Source organism: Ambystoma mexicanum, chromosome 3p (assembly GCF_040938575.1).
Source record: "Ambystoma mexicanum isolate Mex_15411 chromosome 3p, UKY_AmexF1_1, whole genome shotgun sequence".
Classification (NCBI taxonomy): Eukaryota; Metazoa; Chordata; class Amphibia; order Caudata; family Ambystomatidae; genus Ambystoma; species Ambystoma mexicanum.
The window spans coordinates 743706415-743733912 of NC_090925.1; the positions used below are offsets into that span (position 1 = coordinate 743706415).

Sequence of the window (27498 nt, forward strand, 5' to 3'; positions counted from 1 at the left end):
TTTCCTTGTCAGGTTGTTCTTCCCACTGGTCGACTCTGTCTTCAGTCCCAAAACCCTCACCTTTCAGCAGGTCTCTCCCATTCACGCACAGCCTAGTTGTCACTCAAACAGCAGGGTGGTTGTCCTAAAAGGACAGCCAGCCAGCCAATCCGGACTGGGCGCATTCAGGCATTCCTAAAGACAAAGGACATGGGAGTTTCGGGAACCTCCCTCACTTCCTGCCCTTCCAGACCTACTGGAGCCAGAGGCGGGTTTCAGTACTGAAGCCCGCCAAAGGCAAAATGCACAAAGGGCTCAAACCTAAATTGGCGCGCAGAGTAAAACCCAAGAAAGACCTCACAAACAGAATATGGCGAAAAAAGAAGACCGGGCCATTTTGACAAAATGGTCACCCATAGGTGCTATACTGCAGCTGAGGATTCAGCATGTGGTAGAAAAGCACAATGGTAGGAAAATTAAACCACCAGCCATTTAAAGTAGTGAGAGTAGCATGAACAAATGTTACATGAGTAGGTAGGATAAGGAGCTGCTAAGTAACCCCCAGCACTCCACATAAAATGGTGTGTGCTGGACCCACAAAGAGAAAAGGTGAGTAAAATCAATTGCACTTTACTATTCTTGGGAACAGTAGAAACAGTAGACAAGGCATTTAAACCTAAAGGATTTCTCTGTGACACTGTACTGAAGGTGCTGTGTATCACCATACAAAAAGTAGATGCCTATGGAGTTTGTCAGACTCCAAAAACAAGGAAACGTATAAACCAAATCAGGTCAAAACACATGAGAGAGGGAGAAAAAGGGCTCACTCACTCCACGGTTAAAATTTAAAAGTCCTAAAGTCGAGCAAAAGATCTGGGGGTCTCTAAGGTGGGAGAAATTTAGCACTAAAATGAAAATTCTCCCAAACATCTTGCCCGCCCCAGCCCCCGCCCAGTTTCCTCTCAACGGATTCCAAACAACTCTCTCTCTTCCTAAACCCTCACCCCCAAATCAACCCCATAAAATTAATCAAACATGTTCATTGCTGCATGGGAACGGAAAAATAACACAATAAAATAATATAATACAAGGCAATACAGAATATAATAGGTAGTTCAAATGTTTCCACCCTTAACATTGCTCACTATTAACATGTCCATTAATCTCCGATGGTGGAAATTATAGTGCCGACCTTACCCCCGAGACTTCGTGCCCTCAGATGAATTGTTCAAATGACTCCATAGTCCCACTGTTCCATCGGTCCCTCGCCGATGTACCAATGATGTCCTCTTGTGTCCGCACATACTGGATACCAGTCCCTCCCATATCCTAACATTTGGTTCCTCCAGAGATTTCCACTTGACAAAGAAGACCTTTTTCTTAGTGCAAACAACATTATATGCAAGAGTCAAATAACGTTGTTGTCATCATGCCCTATCCATTACAAACAACATGGCTGTAGGACTTAGCATCGGGGACGCCCCCCGAATCTTTCTTATCAGAGCCTCTGGGCAATCGGGCATGACCAAACCATATGACTGAAGGTTCCCCGTTCCCCACATCCCCTCCAGCACAATGGGGATGTAGATAATTTAATTGCTGCTATCCTAACTGGGTGTAACAGTATTGCTGAATAATTTTATATTGTATTTACCGGTTTACAATATTATACGATACATCATTAATCCATGAGAAGTGTATATGTCAGCGCTATCCAATTGGATATCAAAATCCACCACCCATTGTTCAGCTATAGCCGAGTAATGCCACAGATTATTCGGAATACTAAGTAAATAAAAAGATTTCAGGGAAGTCATATATTTGTTTCCAACTCTAATTCACAGTCTAATGAGCTACGGGAAAATCTTGCATCTGTTACTTGGGTCCTAATCCGTGAGATCACCATCCAATGTTCTAGCCAGGCCGTCCTTTCCAGACGCAGCATTGCTCTAACCTCTGCAAAGGGTAGCAGGACCTCACCCTCAAGAGGTCAAGAATGCATATTTGACGTCAGGCCTTTAACCGAGCCCAACGCTCCCCATCCCTTGGATACGCCAGAAAGAGCGCTCTAAAGCTAAACCATGATGGTAGTACTCTTGTGACTACCCATACCTTCCTTAAAAATTGCGACCGATACCACAGAGATGACCCAACAATGTGATGGCAATTAATGTGACGTGGGAGGCAGGCTGGCGGAAGCGAGACAGCCTCCTAAGGCATGAGGGGAGACTTGCCAATTAAGTTTGATGCCAACTGGCTTCCTCATCCAGATTGAACTACTTCTTGATCAAACATGCCTTAGCCGCTAGGAAATAAGCATACCATGAGGGAAGGGCGAGACCACCATCTTGTTTGGCGCATATAGCCAATCCATTTTAAGTCTAGCTCTCCTATGTCTCCAAATGAATTTTCGTGTATGTCTATCTAATACCTATGTCATGTGCAGCGACATCGGGCCAGGATCACCTGCTCCAAATATACCATTCAGGGAGGGCAATTATGTTTACTGCATTGACTCTCCCAGACAAGGACAAGGGCAGGACGTTATACCCAAGCAGATCTGCGTGACTCTTAGATAGCAGTGGAGGGTAATTACTATGAACCAGATCTTCAGTTCGAGCACTAACGTGAATTCCCAAATATTTTATAGTATGCTTTTGTAGCCTAAACGGGGACACCGCCCCCACTCTACCTCGGATACCTTCTGAGAAACCGGCAAGGTATCAAGAGAGAGAGACACACTCAAGCATGTTAATTTCAAAACCTTTGTTTACTAAGGTTCCTGGGTTTTTGTAATGCCCAACTGGCCCTAACTCTAAAGGGATAGTTCCCTCAACTGATGTAATAGTCCAAAGTAAAAGTCTGTCTGTTTCTAAACCTATGTTTGCCCTCACTCTTTACAAAAATGTGATAGGAAGTCTTTAAAAAGAAAAAACAGTGTTTCAACAGAAAATAGGAAACCAAGGTTGGTTTCAGGTGGTCTTCTCGCCAGGGGTAGTTTGGTCAATGTCACAAATATGAAATCGATCAAAGGGGCTGTTCGTAAGACCTTCTCCGTAGAGCCCTTGCAATGTTCTCAAATACTTTCAGTGTCTTTGGTTCCTTGGAGATCCCACCCACAAGCTGCAATCCTTTCAACAACACAAAACAACAAGACTCCAACTTTGCTTAGGCCTCTCAGGGTTCCCTTCCCCAGGCTCAGGCCCCTTTCAGTTTCCAACACAAATTCAGTTTTGTCAGGATGTACTTTGCTTCTCCTTCCTTCAATATCATGAAATAATAGGTATTCCACTTTGTTAGTCCTCTAAGGGTTCCTTTCCCCAAGCTTAGTCCCGTCTTTGTTTCAAACACAAGTTCAGCTTGTCAGGATGTGCCTTTTCTTTTATATATAGTTCTTTCACACACACTTCACTTGTGGGTTACAATCAGAGACTTTCGAAACCAGATGGTTCTTTGCTCCTCCTAGGCGTGACCACTCTGATATGTGACCTCTCTCATTATTCCTTGTTCCTCTTTCTAAACCTTTCACCTTCAGGTGCTCCCGGCACCCCTTCTTGTTCTTCTTTACTTCTTCCTTGTGCACGCTTGCACCTTCCATTTACTGTCTTACTGTGCCTCTTGTGCACCTTACATGCTTTCTTTCTCCTTAACGTGCACCCTTACACGTGTCCGTTTCTTTCTCGTGCTTCCTGCACATTTGACACACTGTCCTCTCTTTGCTGTGCATGCTTTGCTCTCTGTAAGTCTTTCTTTCACTTAACTTTTCTTCCGCGCCGCTAGCACAACTTCCTCCTTTTCTGTTCCTGTTATTCTGATTATTTCTTACGCTTTTCTGTCCTTTGTACACTTTATCTCATTTTCCGGTCCGTGACGCTTTAAATTGTGTCTTTCTTCCGCCCGCTTCAGTCAAATGCACATTCCCGGGTTTCTCACTTTCACTCACTGGGTAGCGTGGCATTGACAAGTGGTTCCTCTGGATGCAGAGGGTTGAGATCAGGGTCTTATCACCTGCCCCTCAGGCACCCATGGGACCGGCACACATCCCAAGGGAACAAGCATTGCACCGAACGACACCAGCAGGAGACAGGCTGCCTTACTCCGGCTCCTTGGAGGCATGGCTCTCTAGCCACACTGCAGCCCCTCACAAACACGGGGCCAGCACCTCTGCACGTCGTTATCTATCCTCCTTGCTTCAACTTCTACTGTAATCTGGCTTCTCTGGTTCGGACAGCATCCCCAGCTTGCTCTCCTCCTTGTGAAAAACCACACCTGTTATAGCTGGAAAAAACAGTCAATTGGAGTCAGGTGTGAGTGGTCATTATTGAATGCCTGACGATGCCTGACTCCATTAGTGGGGCAACTTCTTTCTATAGTAGGTTTCCTTTACTTTCCTTATGTTATTTCTATGGTTATTCTTCACTGACCTTAGTTGCTGCCTCCTTGTCTCAGTATTTGTTGGAAATGGGGAGGGGGAGATTGGGTGAGATGGAAAATTCCCCATGGAGGCTGAGGGAGAGTGGGTTGGGGTATAATTGGGAATGGGGGAATACCATGTCTTGCCCTTTACTTTACTTTACTTTATTGCATTTGTACTGCGCAGCAAAGAACCCGTGGGCATGATGGCGCGGACGAGACTAGACAACAAGAAACACATAAGCGCAGAAAGAGCTAGGGGAAGGAACCGAGGAATCAACTGGGCTTTATTCAAACAGCCATGTTTTTAACTTTCCTTTGAAGGCCTCAAGAGTCGGTTGCAATCTAAGGTCCAGGGGAAGGCGATTCCAGGCAGTAGGGGCTGCTGTGGCAAATGCACCCCTTTCCACTTTCAAAGATTTGCTTTTAGGGATTAAGAGCATATTAGTATCCTGAGACCTGAGAACACGAGGAGAACACTTAGGCAGAATGAGTTTGTTGATGTAACGAGGCATAATGCCCAGGAGGCTCTTGAATGTTAGGAGCATAAGACGATACTGGATTCTAGCCTCTACATGTAGCCAGTGTGACACTCTTCTTGCTGGTGTAACATGGCCCCGCCTGGAGAGGCCTGTGACTACCCTCACAGCACCATTTTGGATAACTTGCAGTCGATTAATCTCCCTTTTGCTGATACCAGTCAGCAGACTGCAGCAGTAATCCATTTTTGCGCCTACTATGGCTCTCGCCAGTGTTTCGGCGTTGGCCTGAGAAATCATGGGTCTAAGGTGAGTGAAGAGTTTAAGATAGTAGGCTGCCCCTGATACAACACTTCCCACGTGAGCATTCAAAGAGAGGTGTTGATCAAGAAACACCCCTAATGACTTAACTTTTTTAAGTGTGTCTAGTTTGACTTCGTCAAGTTTTAAGATCCGATTAGGGGCGGGGATCCCACAACCATGAGCTCCGTTTTAGTTCTGTTAAGCGCCAGTCCATTTTGCACCATCCAATTCTCGATACAGGTGTAGCCTTTGTTTATGCGCTCTTCATCTCGTGTGTGGTCTCCCATAAGGGGAATGATACATTGGGTATCATCTGCAAAATTAGTGAACCCGATATTTTCATGCACCAACATGGAGAAAAAGGGGACAGTAAAGATGTTATAAAAACAGGGCGAAAGACTTGCTCCTTGTGGGACTCCATACTCAATCGGGATTGTGTCTGCTTCAGCTAAGTCTGAGCATACACAACTGACCCTGTTTTTGAGAAAAGAAGCCACCCACTGAGAGGCTTTGGTGGAAAAAGCTGCCACTTGTTCGAGACTGGTGACCAACAACGTGTGGTCAACCAGGTCGAACGCGGCTGAAAGGTCCAGCAACATGAGCATAGTGGATACTCCCTTACCTATGTTGAAAAGCAACCTGGATTTTAGTTCCAGGGGGGCCGTTTCAGTGCTATGACCCGCTCTGAAGCCTGATTGCCGACAGTTAAGAATTGGGTGGCTTTCTATGTGTTTGGCTATTTGTATATAGGCAACTCGGTCCAGGATCTTCATCAAGAAGGCTGAGTTGGTAACAGGCCTATAGTTCAAGGGGTCATCTTTGGCGAGGCCTGGTTTTTTGAGCAATGGAGTGACCCAGGAGCGTTTCAGTTCGTCTGGTACGGCACTCTCTTTAAAGGAGGCATTAACGAATTGCAGGATGGCTTATAACAAAAAAGGGGGACATGCTTCAATTATAATAGCTGAGAAGGGGCCACCCCTGCAACTGGTTGTTTTCAGATGTTTAACCACCTCTGTCAACTCTTCCAGCGTAATTGCTGAGAAGGAAAATTCTGGAATTAGTGGGCTTCTAATGTGCTCCTGAGGTTCTGGGGTGTTACCTTCATTTCGGGCGTTTGCCTTTTTTAGGCTGATGTTGGCTTTGATTCCCTGTGGTTTCGAGGTCATGGCATTCTGGATAGCCTGACACCATTTCTTGTCTTTAACGGCTTCATTGACCTCAAGGGCAGGGGTTGATTCCTGCTCCTTGAGAATTTTGAACAGTTCCTTGGCCTCTGATAGTGCTTCCGGGATCCTGTTGTTAAAGAAATTCTTCTTTGCATCTAGGATGGCCGCTTTATACAATCTCGCTGCCTCTTTGTAGGCCACACGAAAGTGATCAGAATAGTTAATTTTCCATTTAAAATACAGTTTACGCATAGCCACTTTTAGAGTGCGTAGCGCTAGGGTAAACCAGTATTTATTGGGGGTGGCAAGCTTGTGTTTTTTCACTTTCTCTGGGGCTAGACGGTTGGTAATGTTATCAAAGGTTTCCATGAGTATGGTGGAAAGTTCCTGGGCTGCTTCTGGTAGTTTCTTGGGTATCCTCCTCCCAATCCCTCGTAACCCTCCACTCAGGTGATCCTCCCTCGCTTGTCCACCCCCAGGGTCGGGATGCAAAAGCGATTACCCTTCCCTGGCCACCAGAATGGAAGATCCCAAGGGAGTAGGTGTGAGAACACTGTCAGGTTTCTCACACATGGTATATCACTATGTAGAAGTAATATCTCAGACTTAATGGGCCTCATTATGAGGAGTGCGGTAGGGGGTTAACGGCGCCGGTAGAGCTGCCGGCGCTGTTAACCCCCAGCGCACCATTACAAGGTCTGCTCGCTGGACCCGCTAAGGACGCCTGGTAAAACCAGGCGTCCTTAGCGGGTCCAGCGAGCAGACCAGGATGCTAACAACGGGCCCGTCATTAGCGGGCCCGTTGTTAGCATCCTCCCCATTCCCATTGAGCTCTATGGGGGTTCGAATGGGAATGGGGATGTACCTTGGAGGTTCATTGAATGGGGAAATACCGGGCCCTCCAAGGTCGGAATGGCCCGGTATTTCCCCATTCAGGGAACCCGGACCCGGTACCCGGTATGGGGGTAGCCATGCCGCTAGAAGCGGCATGGCTACCTCCATACTCGGAATGAGGCCCATTATAATTAACTTTATATCCGGCGAGCGGGCCACATTCTTGCAAATAGACTGAATCTGCAATAAGTTGTCCCGCCAGTTTGCCAGGTAAAGAAGGACGTTGCCAGCATATAAAGATATATATGCACTTTATATGCTATGTACGATCCCTTCTTGTGATATACCCTCCACTGCCATATCCAATCGAACTCTGGCCCCGAGCAGCTACATTGCCAAAGCATACAGAAGTGGTGGCAGTGGGCAGCCTTGTCGTGTGCCAGAGTATAATGGAAACAGGGATGAAGTAAAACCATTAGTGACCACTGACACCCGAGTATTATCGTACAAGAGTCCCACTAGGTCTAAGAAATATTGCTTGATGCCAAAAACGAGGAACACTGCAAACAAATAATCCCATTTAACTTTATCGAGCGCCTTCTCGGCATCAAGGGATAGCACAATGCCATCTGGATCTGCCTTGTTGGCTATTATAGTTGTCGCCTATTGTCGCACTCGTGTCGAATGCATATGAAGCCGTCTGGTCCGTGTGGACGAGCCTAGGAAGAATATGGTCTAGAAGTTGCGCCAAACACTCAGCCAATATTTTTGCATCCGTATTAATAAGCGATATCCGCCTATATGCGCTGCATTTGTTGGGATCACTTCTGGGTTTGGGAAAGGCTACAATATTTGCAGCAAGCATGGAGCTAGGAAGGGAGCCCACCTCTCTTGCTTTGTTGAAGACAGTGCAGGCCTAGGAGCCACCCTGTCCGCCAGCACCTTGTATAGGTCTATCAAGAGACCATCTGGCCCGGAGGTCTCTGTAATGGTTGCATTTATAGTAAGTATATCTGCTTCAGTTGCGGTCAGTAAATTCAGCCCTTTAAGGAAATGTATAATCCTATCCTTCGAAATTCAACAAAGTGGGCATTGATATCCGTACGCATGGGACAATTGGCCTCCTCGAAAAAAGATTGGATGCTCTTAGAGAAGAACTTCTGTGCCTTGAGAGTAGAACCCTGTTTAATTTCCCTTTGCAGATGCTTAACTTTATCCAAGAGGGAGCATTCTTGAGATATCTTATGTGTACGCTCAATGTCTAGGGACCCCCCCTACAGTTGTTTTTCATGCTGTGTCCATTTCTTTTGCTTAAAGGCACATTTACTAATACATTGCCCCCTTAAAAAGCCTTTATATGCATCCCAGCAACGCAAGGTCGTGATACCCCCAGTCAGGTTTTCTTCTCAAAAGGCATCAGAATTCTGCCAAGTAATCGACAAAGTCCAAATATTGCAAAGTTGCCAAATTTAGCCTCCACGGCGGAGCCTGTTGAAGTACAGCCGGAAAGGAGACCTGGAGCACCACTGGGGCATGATCAGATATCATGATGGTGCAGATTTCACATAGATCCATCATAGAGAGCATAGGTGACACCAATATCCAATAGTCCAGTTGTGCGCAACTCCCATGGTGGTTCGAGTAAGAAGTTAATTCTTTATGCTGTGGATGAAGCTCCCTCCGTACATCACACAATACAACCTCCTTCATCAATAAGGAGGGACCTGTTTTTTTTCTCGGAGGGATGATATGAGCTGGGAGAGGCGGCTGCTTGTCAATCGCTGGTGATAGGGCTACATTAAGGTCTCCGCCCGGAAATGTATTCAGGCCTACATGAGAGGCACATGTTGTAAAGACATGTGAGAAGAAACCTACATTATCTTCCGCCGGATCATAAATATTCAGGAGGGTGACACACTGCTGAAAAAGCACTGCATTCACAAGTAGATACCGGCCATCTGAATAAACTAGAACATCCAATGGAGTAACAGGCAAGAATCTGTGGATTAAAATGGAGACCCCTCTTTTACGTGTAAAGGGCGAGTGGAAAGCCTGACCGACCCACACATACATCAACTTCACGGATTCCACCGTATCCACGTGAGTCTCTTGAAGGAAAACTACATCTCTGCTCTGATCGCACAAGAGGTTTAGCAAACGACAACGCTTAATTGGGTTCCCCAGCCCCTGCATGTTCAGAGTGATGAATCTAATAGTTGTCAAACATTGAGTTCCAAAGCCAGGATCCCAATAAGAACATACTTGAACCAAAGCAGGACATATATGTCAGACCTGTAAAGATCTGCCTGTGTCTCGCAACCATTAACATCCAAAGACCAAAATCAACTCAAAGCCTCATCTAGGTTGGTGAGATGGGCTACTGTTACCGATACTATGTATACATATTTCATCCATAGCTTGTAGAAGTACAGCATCCACCCTAAAGCAGCCCCATATCAGATGTCCTTTTAAGCAATTACAATGAACCGAAGCGATCATCTTGCACCTCAGAGTGCCTCGCCAAGACTGTCCTTCAGTTGCCTTCTCTTGCATCTCCCTTCCAATGGAGGGTGGATGGCCCTTGGGTCGCCTGCCCTTCCTCTGGCAGCGTGCTCTCGACTGGGATGATTGCAATCATGTAGACCCTCTTTAGAGGTAGAGGTCTGTGGAATAACATCAGGGCCTAAGATTTCATGCCGGCCCAGAAATGGCCATGCCTCGGCGGGGGAATCAAACGAATACCATTTCTTATCTAGTTGGAAGCACCAGAAATCTGGAAACTTCTAATATTATCAATGCATTGACCCTTTCACCTTTTCCCCATCCTACCACGTACGATACTCAGAAACTCTAAACCCCCCACCCTTTCGCAACACAAACCCTTTCGCACAACATGAAAGACAACAGACTAGCACCATAGCCGTTTACCTGACATGTCCCAACACAAAGGGTCAGGCAAAGTCAGGCAATTGACCAGAATCACACACACCTGATGGCCCTTTCCCTTCCCCACAGGGATAAAAGGTGGAGCATGAGAGCCCACCATGAGCAAGGCAGACAGAACGACGAGACAGCAATCCCAGGGCAGCAATTCAAGAGGAGGAGAAAGGCGGCGAGAACCGATGGGGTGACCAGGAAAGAAGCGACCTTGCCCTTTCCGACCCAGACCTGCGAAGCCTCTGTGGAAGGAAGCATAAGACCGCAAACAATAGACAGCGTACGTTGCAGCAGATGTCAACGGTACACGGAGCACGCCTATCCTTATAATCAGGACAAGGAGAGATGCTTGCTAACGTGGTACCGTCCTTGACTACAGAGACAAGAAAAGCCAAGCGGTTCATCACAGCCGGTGAGTCGATGGGAGAACCGATAAGAAACCAAACTGTGTTGAACAAAAGTAGCAAATGGCAAATTAAGGGAAGTTCAAAGAACGGGTAACATTTTAGGGGAAAACCAGCTGCAGAGGGGTCTGGACCCACGTGGGTGCTCAAACGAGAGACTCTGGTTGATCACCCCCCGTATGTTGAAACTACCGATACCAGAAGGCCGTAGGAGAGCCGCAAGGAAAAGGTCAAAGTGGCCATAAAGGGGTCTAGCAAAATCCTCTGTACAGTCGAAAGTCTTTGACCGACAAACCATTGGAAAACTAAGGGAAATGAATCCTGCATAGTGAGGAAGTAAAGAACTGTGAGACCAGCAAACGTGAACTCGATGGAGGGATGCCTGCAGAACGGGGCGAGGTATGATGCCCCAAAGAATATTGTGATGACAAGAGTGAACCCGATGGAGGGATGTCCACAGTGGGTTGTTTAAAAAGACATTAAGACTTGTGAATCCGAAAGGAGAAATTGTTCTGGACAGCAAGCTGTAGTGAACCCGACACAGGGAGGCAAACATTCGAGAAGTGTCTGAGCCCGTAAGAAGGGGATCATGGGGTGAAAAGTCATCACCCAACGTACATACGGAAAATAACTTTTTGTTTGTTATATTGAATACATCAGATCCTCGTAGGCAAAAGACTTTTAGTTGAAAAGAGACTTAACAACTGAAGGTCCTGATAGCTGAGAACTTAACTGTCGTGTTTGCTGGGAAAGCTCTAGCGTGTGCTGTGTGCTCAAGAGTCCCGCCTTGTCCCGTGCTCAAAACATGGGGGAGAGAGGCCCCCGGCTACCACATCCTGACTTATCATTTGTGAACACTTCTTTCTTTTTTGTGAAAACTAACCCACACTCCTTTTGTATTTAGTTGTAAGGATTGGCAATAGTTTCTTTTTTAGCATAGGCACTTTTATTTGACAAGACGCCACTAGAATTGCCTTATTATTATTTGATGGTTGTAGCTTGCTCCCATTTTAGATTTAAGTTTAGATAATACACCCTTTAACTGTGATAACTTGTGTCTGTCTTTACTCTTGCCACTATGAGCTCCTTACATATAGTGTCAGTAGTGGGATGGGGCTCAAATGAAACTAATTGGGGAACCCTACAATTTCAAAAACGTAGTCAGAGACCCTCTAGCCCTTCCATCGCCACCAAGGAATCAATAGGGTTTGATATCTGTAGCGGTAGGGAAGCTATTATCCCCCATGGGAAAAGAGGAATGATTCCTACAGACTTGGTTTTGGTACCCCCTCCGTGGTGCTACATACAATTGGTCCCAAAATCTGGCCTAGCGTAGAAATTTGGGAGAGACGTCTTAGCAGGCATTATTGATCCCGACTTCCGGAGGGATGTGAAGGTTCTCTTACAGAATCATGGTGAGGTCCCCTTTGAGGTACGTCGGTGAGATCAAATTGCAGAGGGAATTTTGGAAAGAGCTCTCTATCCTCAGTTTAAAGAAAGTGAACCAGATAAAACAGAAAGAGGTAACTTAGGCTTTTGGGAAGCTGATAAATCTCTTAACATCGAAGAAAGGAAGGGAGAAGAGCCATCTATCCCGGCCTAGCCTTCGCCCAGCAAAATGATCCAGCTCTCACTGAAGCATTTCTACAAGCAATTCGGAAGGAGAAGGCTTAGACAAGGGAAGTCGCTTTTGATTCTTAAAACAAGGATTGCTCTATAGAAGAGAGACATCTACGGAAAGGCTTAGTAAAAACACATTTGGTAATACCCAATAGCCACCTAAAGGTTGTACTGGAGCTTGCGCATTCCCATTTTACCGGGGGGCATTTAGGACAATCTAAAACCCAGGTGCATATAAGTAGGAAGTTTTACTGGTCAGGTATCCACGCCAATATAAAAACCTTCATCCAGAAATATGTCAAAAGACTAGCACGCACATTCCATTACCTGCCCCTCTGAACCCGTTGCCGATCATAGAAGTCCCCTTTTCAGGAATCGGTATGGATATAACTGAACCTCTAGAGACATCCAGGTTAGGCAATAAATATGTCCTTGTGATTATGGATTATGCGACCCGATATCCCGATGCATTCCCAATGTGAAGTAATACCACACAGCAGATCCGTAAAACATCTTCTACTGTATTTCTCGAGGGTCGGTTTTCCCAAGGAAATACTAACAGATCAGGGTTCAAATTTTATGAGTAAGCTTATGGCCGAAGTCAAAGAGCTACTCCACATTACCACCTTGCGAACTTCTGTGTACCCTCCCCAAACCGATGGCTTGGCAGAAAGGTTCAATAAAACCCTGAAACTAATTTTACAAAAATTGGTAGACAAAGACAGGAAAGACTGGCATGAATTATCCTGTGGGCACTATTTGCAGTGAGGAAAACCCCGTAAGCTTCCACAGGTTTCTCTCCCTTTGAACTGCTCCATGGTACAGAGCCCAGAGATGTCTTGGACATGCTCTGGGAAACCTGGAAAGAACGAGAGGAGGCCCCCATTCTCATCTGACAAACCGCCACCAGAATACAAGAACATAAGAAATTGGTTTGAGACTTATTTTGTACTCATATGGAAAAGACCCAGAGCCAACAAAAATCTGCTTATGACAAAAAAGTGAATTTAAGATCATACTACATAGGACAAAAGGTACTGGTCCTCTTACTCACCTCAGAAAAAAACTTGTCTCCAAGTGGAAAGGACCTTATGAGATAGTAGAACGACCGGGACCCTGTACTTATAAAGTAGCCCAACTGGACAGAATACAGAAGGTCCATTTGTATCACGTAAATCTCTTGTAAGACTGGAAAGAGAATTCGTCAGCCACCCACGCCAAAGTACTAGCCTGTCTGGTTCCTGACGACATAGATAACTTTGACTTAATTCCTCCAGAGTTATCGATCCAATAGCAAGAAGATCTAAAAGTTGTAGTGGTCTAATTTCCCGATGCATTGTCAGAAAAACCAGGAAGAGTAAAAGGTACATACCATTATATTACAACACCTAAAGGTAAAGAGGTTCATTTAAAACCGTATAGGCTCCCAGAAGCTCGTAAACAGATAGTGATCGAGGAAATCAACAAACCTAATATTATTGAGCCCTCTTCAAGCCCATGGTCCTCTCCTATCATGTTGGTCACTAAACCAGGCAGTTCCTGGAGATTCTGCATAGACTTCCATCAAGTTAATGCCATTTCGGACTTTGATGCCTATCCCATGCCACGCATCAATGACCTAATTGAAAAACCAGAGCATCCGCCTTTCTATCTACCCTAAATTTAAAGAAAGAGTACTAGCAGGTTCCCGTATATGGGCCAGATAAAGAAAAGACTGTTTCAACGCCTATAGGACTATTCCAATTTAAAGTGCTGCCTTTTGGTATACACGGAGCGCCAGCCACTTTCCAACTCCTCATGGATCAAATCCTGCAACCCTATTCCGATTTCTGTGGAGCTGACATTGACAATATTGTCATTTATAGTAAGACTTGGGAGGACCATTTCTTCCATCTTTATAACACCATGAAAGTCCTCAGAAACACTGGCCTAACTGCTAATCCAGCTAAGTGCAGATTGGCCCAGTCAGCCATAAAATACCTTGGCTTCTTCGGAGGGAATGGGAAGGTACAGCCCCAACATGAGAAGGTAAAAGCCATCTTAGATACACTGACCCCCAACACGAAAAGATATCGTAGAGCTTTTCTCTGGTTTATCCCCAACTTTTTTGACAAAACAGCCGGCAGACAGAAAAACTTAAGAATGCCGAACCCCAGAAACTTCATTGGAATGATGAGGATGAGATATGTTATAACACCTTGAAACAGACTCTGTGCCAGAACCCAATCCTGAAGGTAGTCGACTTCTCTAAAGACTTTGTATTACAGATGGATGCTTCCCTTACAGGGTTATGAGGCGTCCTGTCCCAGGTTTGCGATGAATTGGAGTACCCCATATTATTCACTAGTTGCAAGCTATTCCCACGTGAAAAAAATTACTCTGTGTTGGAACTAGAGGCCCTGGCCAATAAGTGGGCAATTATCCATCTTCGAAACTACCTATAAGGACTATTGTTACAGATAACTCCCTCCTAGTTTGAATTAGCCAACTTAAAGACTCCAACCCTCGGGTCATGCAATGGTTCCCAGACCTACAACCCTATTGTTTCACTGTGGAATACCCAAAAGGAAAAGACCAGGGAAATGTAGATTTTCTTTCCCGGTTCCCCTGTGAAACAAATGTGGCTACTTCGCAGGGAGGTAGGGTATGTGAGAAACCTAAAGGTGTCTCCCTGACTAGTCCCCGGGGATCTGTCATCCAGGTGGCCAGGAAACGGCCATCGCTATTGGATCCAGTTCCTCGGGGTGGACCAGTGAGGGAGGATCACCTGGATGGGGGTCCTCGGGAAGTGGAAGTGGGACATCGACGGGTGAGATGCGGTGTTCCCCTTCTTCCAACACCTTTTCCCCATCCTACCACGTAGGATACTCAGAAACTCTCCTCCCACCCCTTTCCTGACATGAACACTTTCGCACAACACAAAAGACAATGGACTAACACCAGAGCCTTTTACATGACTTGTCCCAACATAAGGGTCAGGCAAAGTCAGGCAATTGACCAGAATCACACACACCTGACGGCCCTTTCCCTTCCCCACAGGGATAAAAGTTGGAGCACGAGAGCACACTACGAGCAAGGCAGACGGCACAATGAGACAGCTATCCCAGGGTGGCAATTCAAGAGGAGGAGAAAGGCGGCCAGAACCAAAGGGGTAACAAGGAGAGAAGCGGCCTTGCCCTTTCCAACCCAGACCCGCGAAGCTTCCATGGAAGGAAGCATATGATCACGAACAATAGCCAGCGTGTGTCACACCACATGTCAACGGTACACGGAGCACGCCTACACTAATAATCAGGACAGGGAGAGACGCTTGCTACCGTGGTACCGTCCTTGACTCCAGATACAAGAAAAGCCAAGAGGTTCCAGCCAGTGAGTTGAGGGGAGAACCGATAAGAAACCGAACTGTGTTGAACAAAAGTACCAAATGGCAAATTAAGGGAAGTTCAAAGAACTGGTTACATTTTAGGGGAAAACCAGCTGCAGAGGGGTCGGCACCACGTGGGTGCTCATACGAGAAAGTCTGGTTGATTCCCCCCGTTTGTTGAAACTACCAATACCAGAAGGCCTTAGGAGAGCCGCAAGGAAAAGGTCAAAGTGGTCATACAGGGGTTTAGCAAAATGCCCTGTACAGTCGAAGGCCTTTGACCGACAAACCATTGGAAAACCAAGGGAACTGAATCCTGCATAGCGAGAAAGTAAAGGAACTGCGAGACTGGCAAACGTGAACCCGACAGAGGGATGCCTGCAGAACGGGGCGAGGTATGATGCCCCAAAGAACATTGTGATGACAAGAGTGAACCCGACGGAGGGATGTTCACAATGGGTTGTTTAAAAAGACATTAAGACTTGTGAATCCAAAAGGTGAAATTGTTTTGGACAGCAAGCCATAGTGAACCCGACACAGGGAGGCATTTTCCGAAGCAGCACAGCTGTGGTGATTACTGTCATAGATATGGAATACGTCGGAGGACCCAATCCCCTCGAACTGAACTTTCATCTCGTGCTGGGAAAGCTTGAGCGTGTGCTGTGCTCAGGAGTCCCGCCTTGTCCCGTGCTCAAAATGTGGGGCACCATCGGCTACCACATCCTGACTTATCATTTGTGAACACTTCTTTCTTTCTTGTGAATCCTATAGGACACTCCTTTTGTATTTAGTTGTAAGAATTGCCAATAGTTCTTTTTAGTATAGGCCCTATTATTTGACAAGACACCACTAGGACTGTCTTATTATTATTTGAAGGTCAGAGCTTGAGCCCATCTTAGATTTAGGTTTAGATTAGGTGTTTTTCCAACCTGCATATACAGTTTAATAAACACCCTTGAACTGTGATCACTTGTGTCTGTCTTTACTGTTGCCACCATGAGTTCCTTACAGTGCTCAGTGACATGTTGTTAAAAAAAACAAGTAGGCCACCCCCTTCTGCACCCTCATGCACTCCGATCAGTTGAACATTGTTGCGGCGAGAGTGATTTTCCTGTTCATCCAGTTTCGCCCGTAGTCATTGAATTTCTTTATTGGCTGCATCAAGCTCTGTTGTTATTTCACAGTGATCATCCTCTACGGCACTATGCGTTGCTCATTGTCTTTGGTTCTTTCGGCCTGGCTATTGAGGCGACTATTTATATCTTTATGCTGCTTCACTACTTCTTGGAACGCCAAATTTGACTCTTTGGTTCACTGATTTAAAGTTTTCATCTCTGCCATAATAGCTTGAAATTTGCTTGCCGGTATCCATGTCCCTGTGCCTGGTAACTGGGGTTGCTACACTGTGCAAACGCGTCTGGTGCTCTCGTGGTCCGGTCGTGCAGGCTTCTGTCCACCTCAAAGACAACCAACCATCATAGAATCACAGTCAAATACAGAGACAGTAAGTCACTGAAGAAATGCTGATCCACTATGTCTGATCTATAATAGCATATATGCAGGGGCTTCATACCACACCCACTGAAGTGCATGTGTCACTTTGATAAGGCAGGTGCCGTTGTTGTGGGCTGCCACAAACCAACGTGAGCTGTCGTCTTTCGACAGAAAATGGCCATGCCTTGGTGTCTCATGATGGGATAGAAATGTGCAATAAAATGCATCCCAGTCGCCTATGCCCAGTCCTGAGTAACAGCCAATATCCCGGATGCACCCAGGGATGTCATTTGGGGGTCGCCAGAGGTCTCCTTTGCGACCTCTGTGGACTCCCTTGCGACCTCTTCAGGCCCCTTAAAAAAAGAAGAAACGTGGCACAAGTCTAACACTCTCAGCACTGACCCTAAATAAGAAAGAATAGGAATGCGAAATAATGTGCCTTTCTCGAATTCTATGCAATAATTGCTAGACTCATAAAGGTTTATTTCAGGCACACTTCAGGGGGAGAGTCACTGATTTAGTCTGTTCTTAAACACCTCCACTCAGCCTTTCATCCTTCTGAGGTCGATAAATGAGTAACAACACAGGTTGGGTGATATTGGGTGTATATTTTTTCTATATAAAGCGCTTAAGCGTTAGTGCTATATAATAACACATCGTTATCATTTGGTCATGGATGTCTACTTGCATTCACAGTAATTTGGTAATATGGGCCTATACACACTGATCTTAACGATACATATGGCAATCCATTCTTGTATGAAATGTACATCACATTATAGTGATATCGTAACCATATTTTTCGCAGCGTACAATGCTATGTGATGCCACTTCCTGTTTTGTCAACGGGTGAAAGGTTGTGTTCCATCGCTTCACGTGATATCACTTTGGGGTGGGGTCAAATTACATCACTTCCTGTGATGTCACTGGGGTCAAGGGTCATGTGATGTCACTTCCGCTACATTGGTGAAATGACGTTCTTGGATGCACCCCCTTTTGTTTCCAGCGATCTTCAATTTTCTGCAGCACAGCCGGACTTTAGGCCCGTCGGTATCAGGGAGAGTGTGCCAGAGAACACCCCAGTCTCTCTGAGCGCCTTCTACTAATTAGCCATATAGCGTTGCCAGTCGCTGTCAGGAGGTCAAAATGCAGGCAGTTCAATAAAGAAATGCTGGGCCCGCAAGCCTGGTAACAGATTATAGTATTCACTAAGCACCGGGGAGAGCAGCACCACCACGCCGCATTCTGCAGGCCACGATGTCTTCCAGCCGCTCAGTAGTCTCCTTCACACGGTCGATGAACCCATCCACCGCAGCGTTCCACCAGGCTCCGTCGGTGATCCACACATGTGGCAACAGCTCCAGCCGCCACATCCAAGCATAGACAAAGGGGCATTCATCGCTCCCGCTGAAACCTCCCGGAGTTGCACAGGTCTCTGGAATCTCAGGGCCGACAGGAGCTTCACGACTCTGCCATCATCAGGCAACATTTGTTTCCGGTCGCTGCAGGAATCTCCACGTGCCACCATGCTCCACATGTTAGCGGGCGCCAAACCCAGAAAGCTCATGTTATGGGCATAGAAAGCATAGAAAGCACAGATCCAAATTTTAAGCAGACTTTAGCAGCTCATGGTGGGCATATCACGCCCACTGTGGCACCTTCTTCTTGGAGCTTCACGCTAAAGCAACCATCTCGCTCTGGCTCTCGAGGGTCCCCTCATTTTCAAAACCTTTTTAAAAATACAAACGGATATACCAGCCCAAATTCTCAAATGAACTAAGAGGTCTAGGAGTTGTTGAAGGAGATAGAGAAAAATAACTATTGACATGTTGTGGGATATTCGATTCTATGAAAGAAATGGCATCAGCTGGTGCTGTGACAAAATAAAAGCACTCGTTAAAGTGCATTCTCAATTTAGCTGGAAAAAGTATTCCTCACGGAACCTGCCTATGGTTGCAGATGGCCTTAAGAATACCAATACTCCAGAAGATGGTTCAGAGATTTTTAATTCACAGCACTCAAATGAGGCTAACGTTGGTTGGTATGCAAGGCCAGCAGGACAGACTAAAGGCCAGGTCTCTCGTCTCCCATAGGCTTCCCACCACCAAACCCCAGGCTTTCCAATCCTCTTGGTTGGCAACTAGAGATTATCAACCCCTATTATCTGAAATGCAAACTGAAATGATGACCTAAAGACCTCAGCCTGCTCTCTACTTTCTTACTCCCTCCTCCTCTCATTCTCTATGTTCTCTTTCTCTCTCTCTCCTTCTGCCCCTTTGATGTTCATACAATTCCCAACTATGCTCTTTCTGTCTATCTCTTTCTCTCTGTCTCTCTCTCTCTCTCTCTCTCTCTCTGTCAGCCTCCTTGTCTTGTTTGCTCGGAATGTCCCAACTCCCCTCCTCCTCCTCCTCACCTGTGTTGTCAGAATCTTCTTCCACTGGGCTTAGGGATCGGCGGGCTCTGTAGTCCTTTTCTTTTTTGTTTGCGGCTTGTGTCTCACACAGTGAAGGCTATTGAAAAGCACTCCCTGTGACCCCTTTCCCGGGAGGGACCAAAAGGGGAAAAAGCCAAACTTGGCAGAAAAAACCCCTATGGTGGTAAGGTCACGGCAGAACTCCTTGTAGAAATTGGGCTCGTGACAGTAGACAAAGTGCAATGAAAATAAACCAGAATCCGTGGAAAACAAAGACTCCAATATGATCATAATGGTAGAAGAGAAGCGAGCAACAAGTAATCAAAAGACTTGCCAGCGAGCTAGCACGAAGGAAAATAGGAGGAGCCAGGAGCACGAGCAAAAGAAGGAGGAGAGAGAAGGCACCGAACGGGAGGGATCCGAATGGTGTAAGGCAGAGCGAGAAGAAGAGAAGGCACAAGGAAAATGAAGCGGAATGCAGAAAAATGCAAAGAAAACACAGCTGACCGTAATGGTTGCAACGCAAGTAACGGAAGGGGGCGTGGCTAAAGTAGACCTACGCACATCCAGCATTGGAAAGAACTAGACCGCTGGATGTACGTAGAGAACTAAGCGTAATGGGAGTCAGAAAGTGTGTAAACACACACGGGGCCACAGGCGCCAAGTACGAAGACGGCGCATGACTCTCTCTCTCTCTCTCTCTCTCTCTCTCTCTCTCTCTCTCTCTCTCTGTGGTTTGTCTCTTCCTACTACTCGCCTTCCTTCTCTTCTCTCCTCTCTAGTTGCACTAGATCCAGAGACCTTTCTTTTGCCAGGAAAAGGGGGCCAAGTCCCTGGAGAATTTGGTTGGAAAGGGGGCCGTACATTCCTTTCTAGATTTGAGCAAAAACGATTTCAAGGGATAAAACCTCCAAATCAAAGCCAGATGGGAGATGGACTTAGGGATGTTGGATAAAGGGGATTGGGAGTGTGCTCTAGACTCAGCAAGGGAAATGTATATTAACCGTCAGTACTAGCTGATTCAATATAAAATGGTCCACAGAACATATCATACCCCATAGAGGCTATACAGAATGGGCAGGAGGGAAAACGACAAGTGTCCAAAATGCAGTTGTGACAGGAACGTACATCCACATGGTATGGGCATGTCCCAAGGTACAAGCCTTTTGCAGAGAGGACCTCAACGCTATGAATAACATACTGGAAGGTCAACTGGATGCTGAACCACTACTATCTCTATTAGGGGATTGGAGCGACACTGACCTCTCGGCATACGAAAGAGCACTGATGGTACTTTCCCTGGTCGGTATCAGCAGAGTTTGGGGCTCTGGAGAGATCCCCTCGCAGTCAGAGAGGGAAGCAACTATGAACAGGCACATAGAACTACAAACGTTAGTCTACAAACAGGCTGCCACGATAAACATGGAAAGGTGTGGGGCAAGTGGATACTTCGGAGGGAACCTGACTAACCTGTTTACAATGCACTTGAGGAGGACAGAGGATTAGAACAGTAGTGGTATGGGAGGTCATAGCTCTGGTGTTTGAAGGAGTGAGGGAGATAGTTTCCAATCCTTGAAAAGAAAGGAAGGAGGTTGGGAGAGGAAAAACATAGCGTGAAAGGTTATTAAGTTCTATAGTTACTTATGTTATGTATGTTATCTGTCTACATTTCTTAATTAAAAAAACCTTCAATACCATCCACTCTTTAGTATTCTGTTAAATGTCACCTCATGACCGCAAGGATGAACCCTTGATTTGCCACAGATTGTCAGCCCTTCTCTAACTGCCCGGTACCAAACTCTTCTGTAAATAGCAACCTGTACATGTCCAGTCCCTTCGGACTTCTGTCTGTTTTATGTCTTGTCATTGTCTGTACAATTGTATTGCACTCCCCCAACTGATCAGTTCCATACCACCCTTCCTCTAATGTTCAGTGCCTGTCTCAGGATCACTCAAATTAATCTATCTTCACTTTCTAAGTGTTTCTAAGTATTTTGCGCCTTGAAACACTTGTGTATAGGTGCATAATAAATAACAAATGAAGCAATTAATCAAATCAGATTTTTCCACCAATGCATATATATAGCAAAAAAACATAACATAGGTTCTGCATAAAGTATTTATTTTTTGTGTTGTACTTTGAACTTATACATCGGAATATTCAACATCTAGTTACTGAATGTTAAAACGCATGGTTTATTTTACCTAATCTTTTCTCAAGGGCAGCTTTATGCTCAGTCATCTACCAGGGCCATGTGCCATGATGAGTCGATGTTCTTTCTTTAATGGCTATCGGAGCCTGCCTTTAGAAGTAGACTTAGGTGAGGGGCAACGCGCAAACCTTGGACCGAAGGGCTTAAGGGCTAACAGTCAGTCATCTGATTAAAGGTCAGGAAAGATTCCCTGCGGTGGATATTTCACTGCATTTTACTGCTGTATTTTTATGGGGTTGCCAGCCCCTCCTCTCGCATTGCTACTGTCCCCTTCTTACCTCCCACTCCACATATCTCATATTTCACCCCTACACACACCCCATCTACCTTGGTACCATTCTGTGAAATGCCCCAAACCTAAATGCAGTGAAACGGCCATGAGGAAATGGGAGGATTCTGAAAAAATCACCATAACTTCACTCCTGTATATGTAGTGTCTCCCATTTACTCACTCTCAGATGCTCCTTCACAGCCACTCACATCACACTCACTTGTTCACACCCACATTTCTACTTGTTCACAGGCCCTTATTCAAACATGCATGAATCACAAATATTCACCTTTCAATCCACTAAAAAGACAGAGTTAGTGGTTACAGCTTGCTCTTTTTTTCATGCCTTCTTTCTTTCTGAACCGATACCCTCATATCAAGTCTTAGTGCCAGGCTCTCTTACAACATTCAATGCCCCAATATTGCCTGTTCAAGTGAACCAATACCTGCATTGTGGTGTTCCGTAAACCATCCATGACGCTGATCATGAAATTAATAATGCTCTTGAACTGGTCTTTATTCATGCTGCCGGAACCATCGAAGAGGAACACCAGGTCCACCTTTGGGCATTCTATAAAGGTGAGAATGAGAGATGCAGAGAGTGAGTCAGGTACCATTTACAAGGGTGGTACAAATACATAACATTGGGTTCTGGGATCCCGCGCACAATCTGCCATAATGCAGCCATCCCTGTGGAGGACAATACAGTGCTCTCAGCACTGGGGTGACAATGCAGAAAATAGGGAGGCACCTTCAGAATTCTTACCTGCAGCCACTTTCAAATCTGGTTTATTTATTTATTGTTTGCTTGTTAGGCGCTTATACAATAAGAATATACTGGGCCTCATTACGACCCTGGCGGAGTAGTTTTTTTCTCGGCGCCCGCGAATGGGCTGTTACTGTGGCATTACTGCCCCACAGGACCAGGTAATTGCTGATTCACAGGGAACCGGAAAAAAATGCTCACCATTCCGATTTCAGCACCATAAAACTCAATGGGAATGGTGAGGTCGGATGCACCGGCACCATTCGTGAATGCTCTGCTCGCGGATGCAGTTACGCCCGCCGGGAAGGCACCGCCGAGCAGAACTCGTAGTTTGCTGGTCCGGTAGCAATGGTGCAGGTAGCTTACCGGCACAATTACTACCGAACCGGCAAACTTATAATGAGGCCCACTGCTTCAAAGCACCCACAGTGCAGGAAGGGAGGATGGGTGGGAAATACATTACAACAATACAGCACACAATTTAAGAGCAGTGGGGGAAAAGGGAGAGAGACGAACCAACTATGCCTTGTGAGCATTCAGAACATGCAAGTGCAAAAGGAAGGGGGAAGAGAGGGTAAGTGCTGGGGAGTCCGAGCCCGTGGGTGAGCCATGGACGAAGTGCTAGAAATTCAGAGTGCTACACGGCCTGGGCAGCGGGTCTCCTGAGCAGAGGGTGTGGAAATGCAAAGTGCTGTGGACAGACAGGAGCTGGGAGGAGCCATAGACACCGATTCAGCAACTGTGGGATTAGCAAAGGAGAGAAGGAGGGAAGGCGGGGGAAAAGAGGAAAGTCTTAAGGAGCTTCTGGAATTTGAGAAGATACTGCTCAAGGCTCAGGGGGAGGCTATTCCAGGGGAGGCTATTCCAGAGGAGGGAGCCTGTGGAGGAGAGTGAGAGACCCACTGCCCTCTGTTTAGCAAGATGTTTTACACACAAAGAGTTGGTGCCAGAGGAGCGAAGTGGTCTAGAGGGAGAGTATTTAGTGAGATAAAGTTGACTATAGTGTGGTCCCCGGGCCCAGACAGCCTTGTGGATCATGCAGAGGGATTTGAATTTTATCTGTGCAGCAACCGGGAGCCAGTGAATGCTTTTTAGTGCAGGAGAGTTGTGGTCCTTGGGCTTAAGGCCAAGGATACGTCTTGCTGCCCTATTCTGGATAAGCTGGAGGGGTTGCATAGTGGAAAAGGAAGATTCAGGAGGAGGCTATTACAGTAGTCAAGTCTAGAGAGAACCAGGGCTTGAGTCACATTGAGCCTGTGAGGGAAAGTGAGAAAAGGTATAATTCCTTTGAGACGGAACAGCTGATAGTTGGACTTCCTGGCAATGTCCTGAGTGTGAGGGAGGAAGGAAAGAGAGGAGTCAAAGATGACTCCAAGGTTTCTTGCTTCAGTTGAAGGAGCAGGGGGGGGAGCCCAAGGAGGAAGGCCAGAGTGAAGGGAAGAAGGAGGGAGCAGGGATCCCAATGGGCAGTATCTCAGTTTTACAGGCGTTGAGGCAGAGATCATTGGAGGCGCACCAGGACTGGATGGCAGATAGGCAGTCAGGGATGATGGAGGGTGCAAGAGGGTCAGCAGCGAGTCTGAAGAAGAGCTGTGTGTCGTCTGCATAACACTGGAAGTTGGAGGAGAAAGAAGAGATGAGGCGTGCAAGGAGTGCAAGGTAGATGTTAAAAAGCCAGCGGGATAGTATAGAGCCCTGAGGGACACTACAGGTGGAGATGGTAGAAGGAGAGGAGAAGGGGCGCAGGATGACAGCCAATCCAGTGCCCGTTCCGAGATACCAAGTGCATCGTGGAGCATTTGTATGAGGATGGAATGGTTAACTGTGTCAAATGCAGAGGACAGATCGAGAAGTATAAGGACAGCTGGTGAGTTGAAGTCCAGAGATGTGAGCAGTTCTTCACAGGTGTTCAGAAGAGCAGTTTCCATGCCTCTGGATGCTCGGTAGCCAGATTGATGGTCGTGGAGTCCTCCAACAAGTTCAGTGTGAGAGTTAAGTGGAGGCACGGCTAGCTTCTTAAGCAGCTTTCCCAGGAAGTGGGTGATGGAGATAGGGCGATAGCTGAAAGGGCAGTTAGGGTCAGAGGACGGTATTTTCAGGAGTGGGCACACAAGGGAGTGCTTGAGGGGGGAGGGGAAAGATCCAGTGATAAAGGAGTGATTCAGAAAGCAGCGCGAGCAGGGGCAGGAGAGCCAATGTTATCCTTGATGGTCCTGGATGAGCAAGGGGAGACCTGTTTAGAAGAAACATTCATGGAGCAGACAACTCTGGTAACTTCTTCAGGTGTGACAGGAGAGAAAGAGGAAAAGGAGGCAGGAAGAGGGAGGGCAGAAGTGTGGTGGAGGGGGAGTGGGATGGGTTGTGAGGGAGTACAGAAAGGGTGGCCACAATGTCCTGACTTTTGGTGGCAAAGTGTGAGGCCAGTGCATTGCAGAGAGCCTGGGAAGGAGAAGGGGAGGAGGAGACTGTGGAGGGGTTGGCTAGTTCTCTGCAGATTTTGAAAAGTTCAGCCATGTTATTTGTTGCACCTGAGACCCGTGCCTGAATATGGGCTCTTTTCTTAGCACGAATGGTGAGTCTGTATTGCCTTTGGAACAGGCAGCAGGCCAGTTTGTCAGAGGATGAGCCTGTGGTTTGCCACTTCCGTTCTGCTGCCCTGCACTTTTGTTTCAGGGCTGCAGGTTCGGTGTCATACCAAGTGTTATGTTTTGAGGCAGGTTTCAGATGGATCCTCATGACTGGGGCAAGAGTGTTGTTGGTGGAAAGATGGAGGTTTCTGAAGTCAGTGTCAGAGTTAGAGTCAGAGGTGGGGGGGTAAGTCAGGGTGAAGGTGGAGGCGAAAGGCAGTTGCAGTCACTCGTTTCCTTTGGCGGGTGTTAGTGAGCAAGGTTGGTGTGACTTTTGGGGGGGGCGGTGGTCAGGGGGCCAATGGGACCCAGATGGGAGGAGAGGAGAGAGTGGTCTGGCCAGGAGAGAGGGGTGACTACTGAGAGGGTGAGGTGGGGGGGAGAAATTAGAGTGTATGAGGGCATTAAGAGTGTGTCCAGCTGCGTGGGTTGGCCCAGAAGAGAGAATGGAGAGGGAAATCGAGGAGCAGAGGTCAGTGAAAAGAGTGGATGCAGAGCCAGGGGAGTCCAGTTGAAAGTCGGCCCATTCTGAAAGGAATAGGGAAGTGACGCCTGGAGGCTGATAGATGGTACCAATGGTCAGGGTGGAAGTGGGAGAGGTGACCAATTTACAGACCAGGCTTTCAAAAGAGGAACAAGACTGGGTAAGGTAAGATGGAAGCAGGAACCCACTCAGGGAAGATTAAGGCAACCCCCACCAGTGCAGTGGGGTCGGGGCTTGGAGGTGATCTTGAAGCCATCAGGGAGGAGGGAGTCAAAGGCTGTGACTGAGCTGGCATTGAAAAAAGTCTCAGTAAGAGCAAAAATACAAAGATTATTGTCTTCAAGAAGGAGAAAGATGTCAGAGGAGTTTGATGGCTGAGTGGCCGTTAAGAGGCGCCGGGTGGAGGTGGTCAGTGCTTTTGAAGGCTTTCTGAGGTGGGGTACAGGGGCGTGGTAGACCATTCAGAGAGGGAGAGTAGGAGGAGAAGCAGGTGAAGGAAGAAAGTTAATGAGAGAGGGCAAGATGCGGTCAAAGAGAAGAAGGTTGAGTGGTGGACCCTGAACCAGAATGGTGCCAGTGTGATAGACATTAACGAAGCATCGAGAGGATGCAACGCCAGCCAAGATGACTTCCCACTTGGTTCCACCGTTAATGGAAGGGTGTGAGGAGGGAAAGGGAGTGGAGATGAGATGGGGAGTCCAGAGATCAGGTAAGGGGACAAAGAAAAGGATATCTGTGAAAACCTCTCTAGAGGAAGCACTGACCTAGGAGTCTGCAATGGGAAGTCCAGGGATTGCACTCAGGATATCTTCTTTGTGCTTTTTCCTGCCGGACTTGAAGAGAGATGGGGGATAGGTGATAGTGTAGCAGTTAGAGAATATGGGGGAGATGGAGAGAGCCATCGGAGGGCAGAGGTTTTGGCCAAAGAATGAGGGAGGAGTGGCAGTACTGCACAGTTCTGGCTGAACTCACTAGTTTCCGCTCTTTAAACATATGACACTCAGTTATTGACTACTGAACTGTCCTGTAACCACGAATTTAGTAATCACCCCCTCTGGGTCTTTACGTTTTGGAAACACTATACCCCTGAAGAAGTTCCCATAAACAAATTATCTTTCAGAGGAACGAAACATGTAGGGTTCATGTCAACATTAATACTAGATGTTCTGAACAAGATTAATGCCCTCAAAGGTTGCTTATTAGATCAGTACAAGACAAAAGTACCAACCATAGAGTAACCAGAATTGTTTAGTACTCTACATCTTGGGTTTCCGTTTGTTTTTTCTAGATGTGGTTTTCTAATATGGTTATTAGACCATTGCTTTAAATTGATACCATTGTTGTATCCAAGTATCTGTACCTTGAGTGTGTTGTTAAATAGGTGCGTTCCTATGTATGTTTTGCTCTCGACATTACTTGCACCTTACACCTCGTATAGGTAGACCCCTTGAAGGTTTTCTAACAGTATAAGGTTGCACTTGCACATTGTCACTTTATGAGATTTTTAATGTTTCTTATGATGTTTAATTGTAACTGTTTTTTATGACTATGTATTAAATTTGCTATAGTTTTTGATTAATTTTAGTGTGATTTGGTTGAATTCTCCATACACACAAATACTTGATGTTAAGAGGGTATACATGTGACCCATCCCCTATAAGTCTAGTGATCTGCTTCACTGTACTCTACCTGACTTTAAGAGGTAGGGAGTTTGTTTTTCTTGTGGTA

The 27498-nt window shown here is 46.4% G+C and overlaps 1 protein-coding gene across 4 annotated transcripts in view; it reads right to left on the reverse strand.

Moving 5' to 3' along the window:
- The window catches only part of ITGAL (integrin subunit alpha L), a 1445000-nt gene that overhangs the window by 915224 nt on the left and 502278 nt on the right, over window positions 1–27498 (reverse strand). For all 4 annotated transcript variants that reach the window (XM_069651639.1, XM_069651640.1, XM_069651642.1 and 1 more), the window contains one exon: window positions 22340–22464. In XM_069651639.1, coding sequence (XP_069507740.1) covers window positions 22340–22464 — 125 coding nt within the window. The remainder of the gene's footprint in view (window positions 1–22339; window positions 22465–27498) is intronic.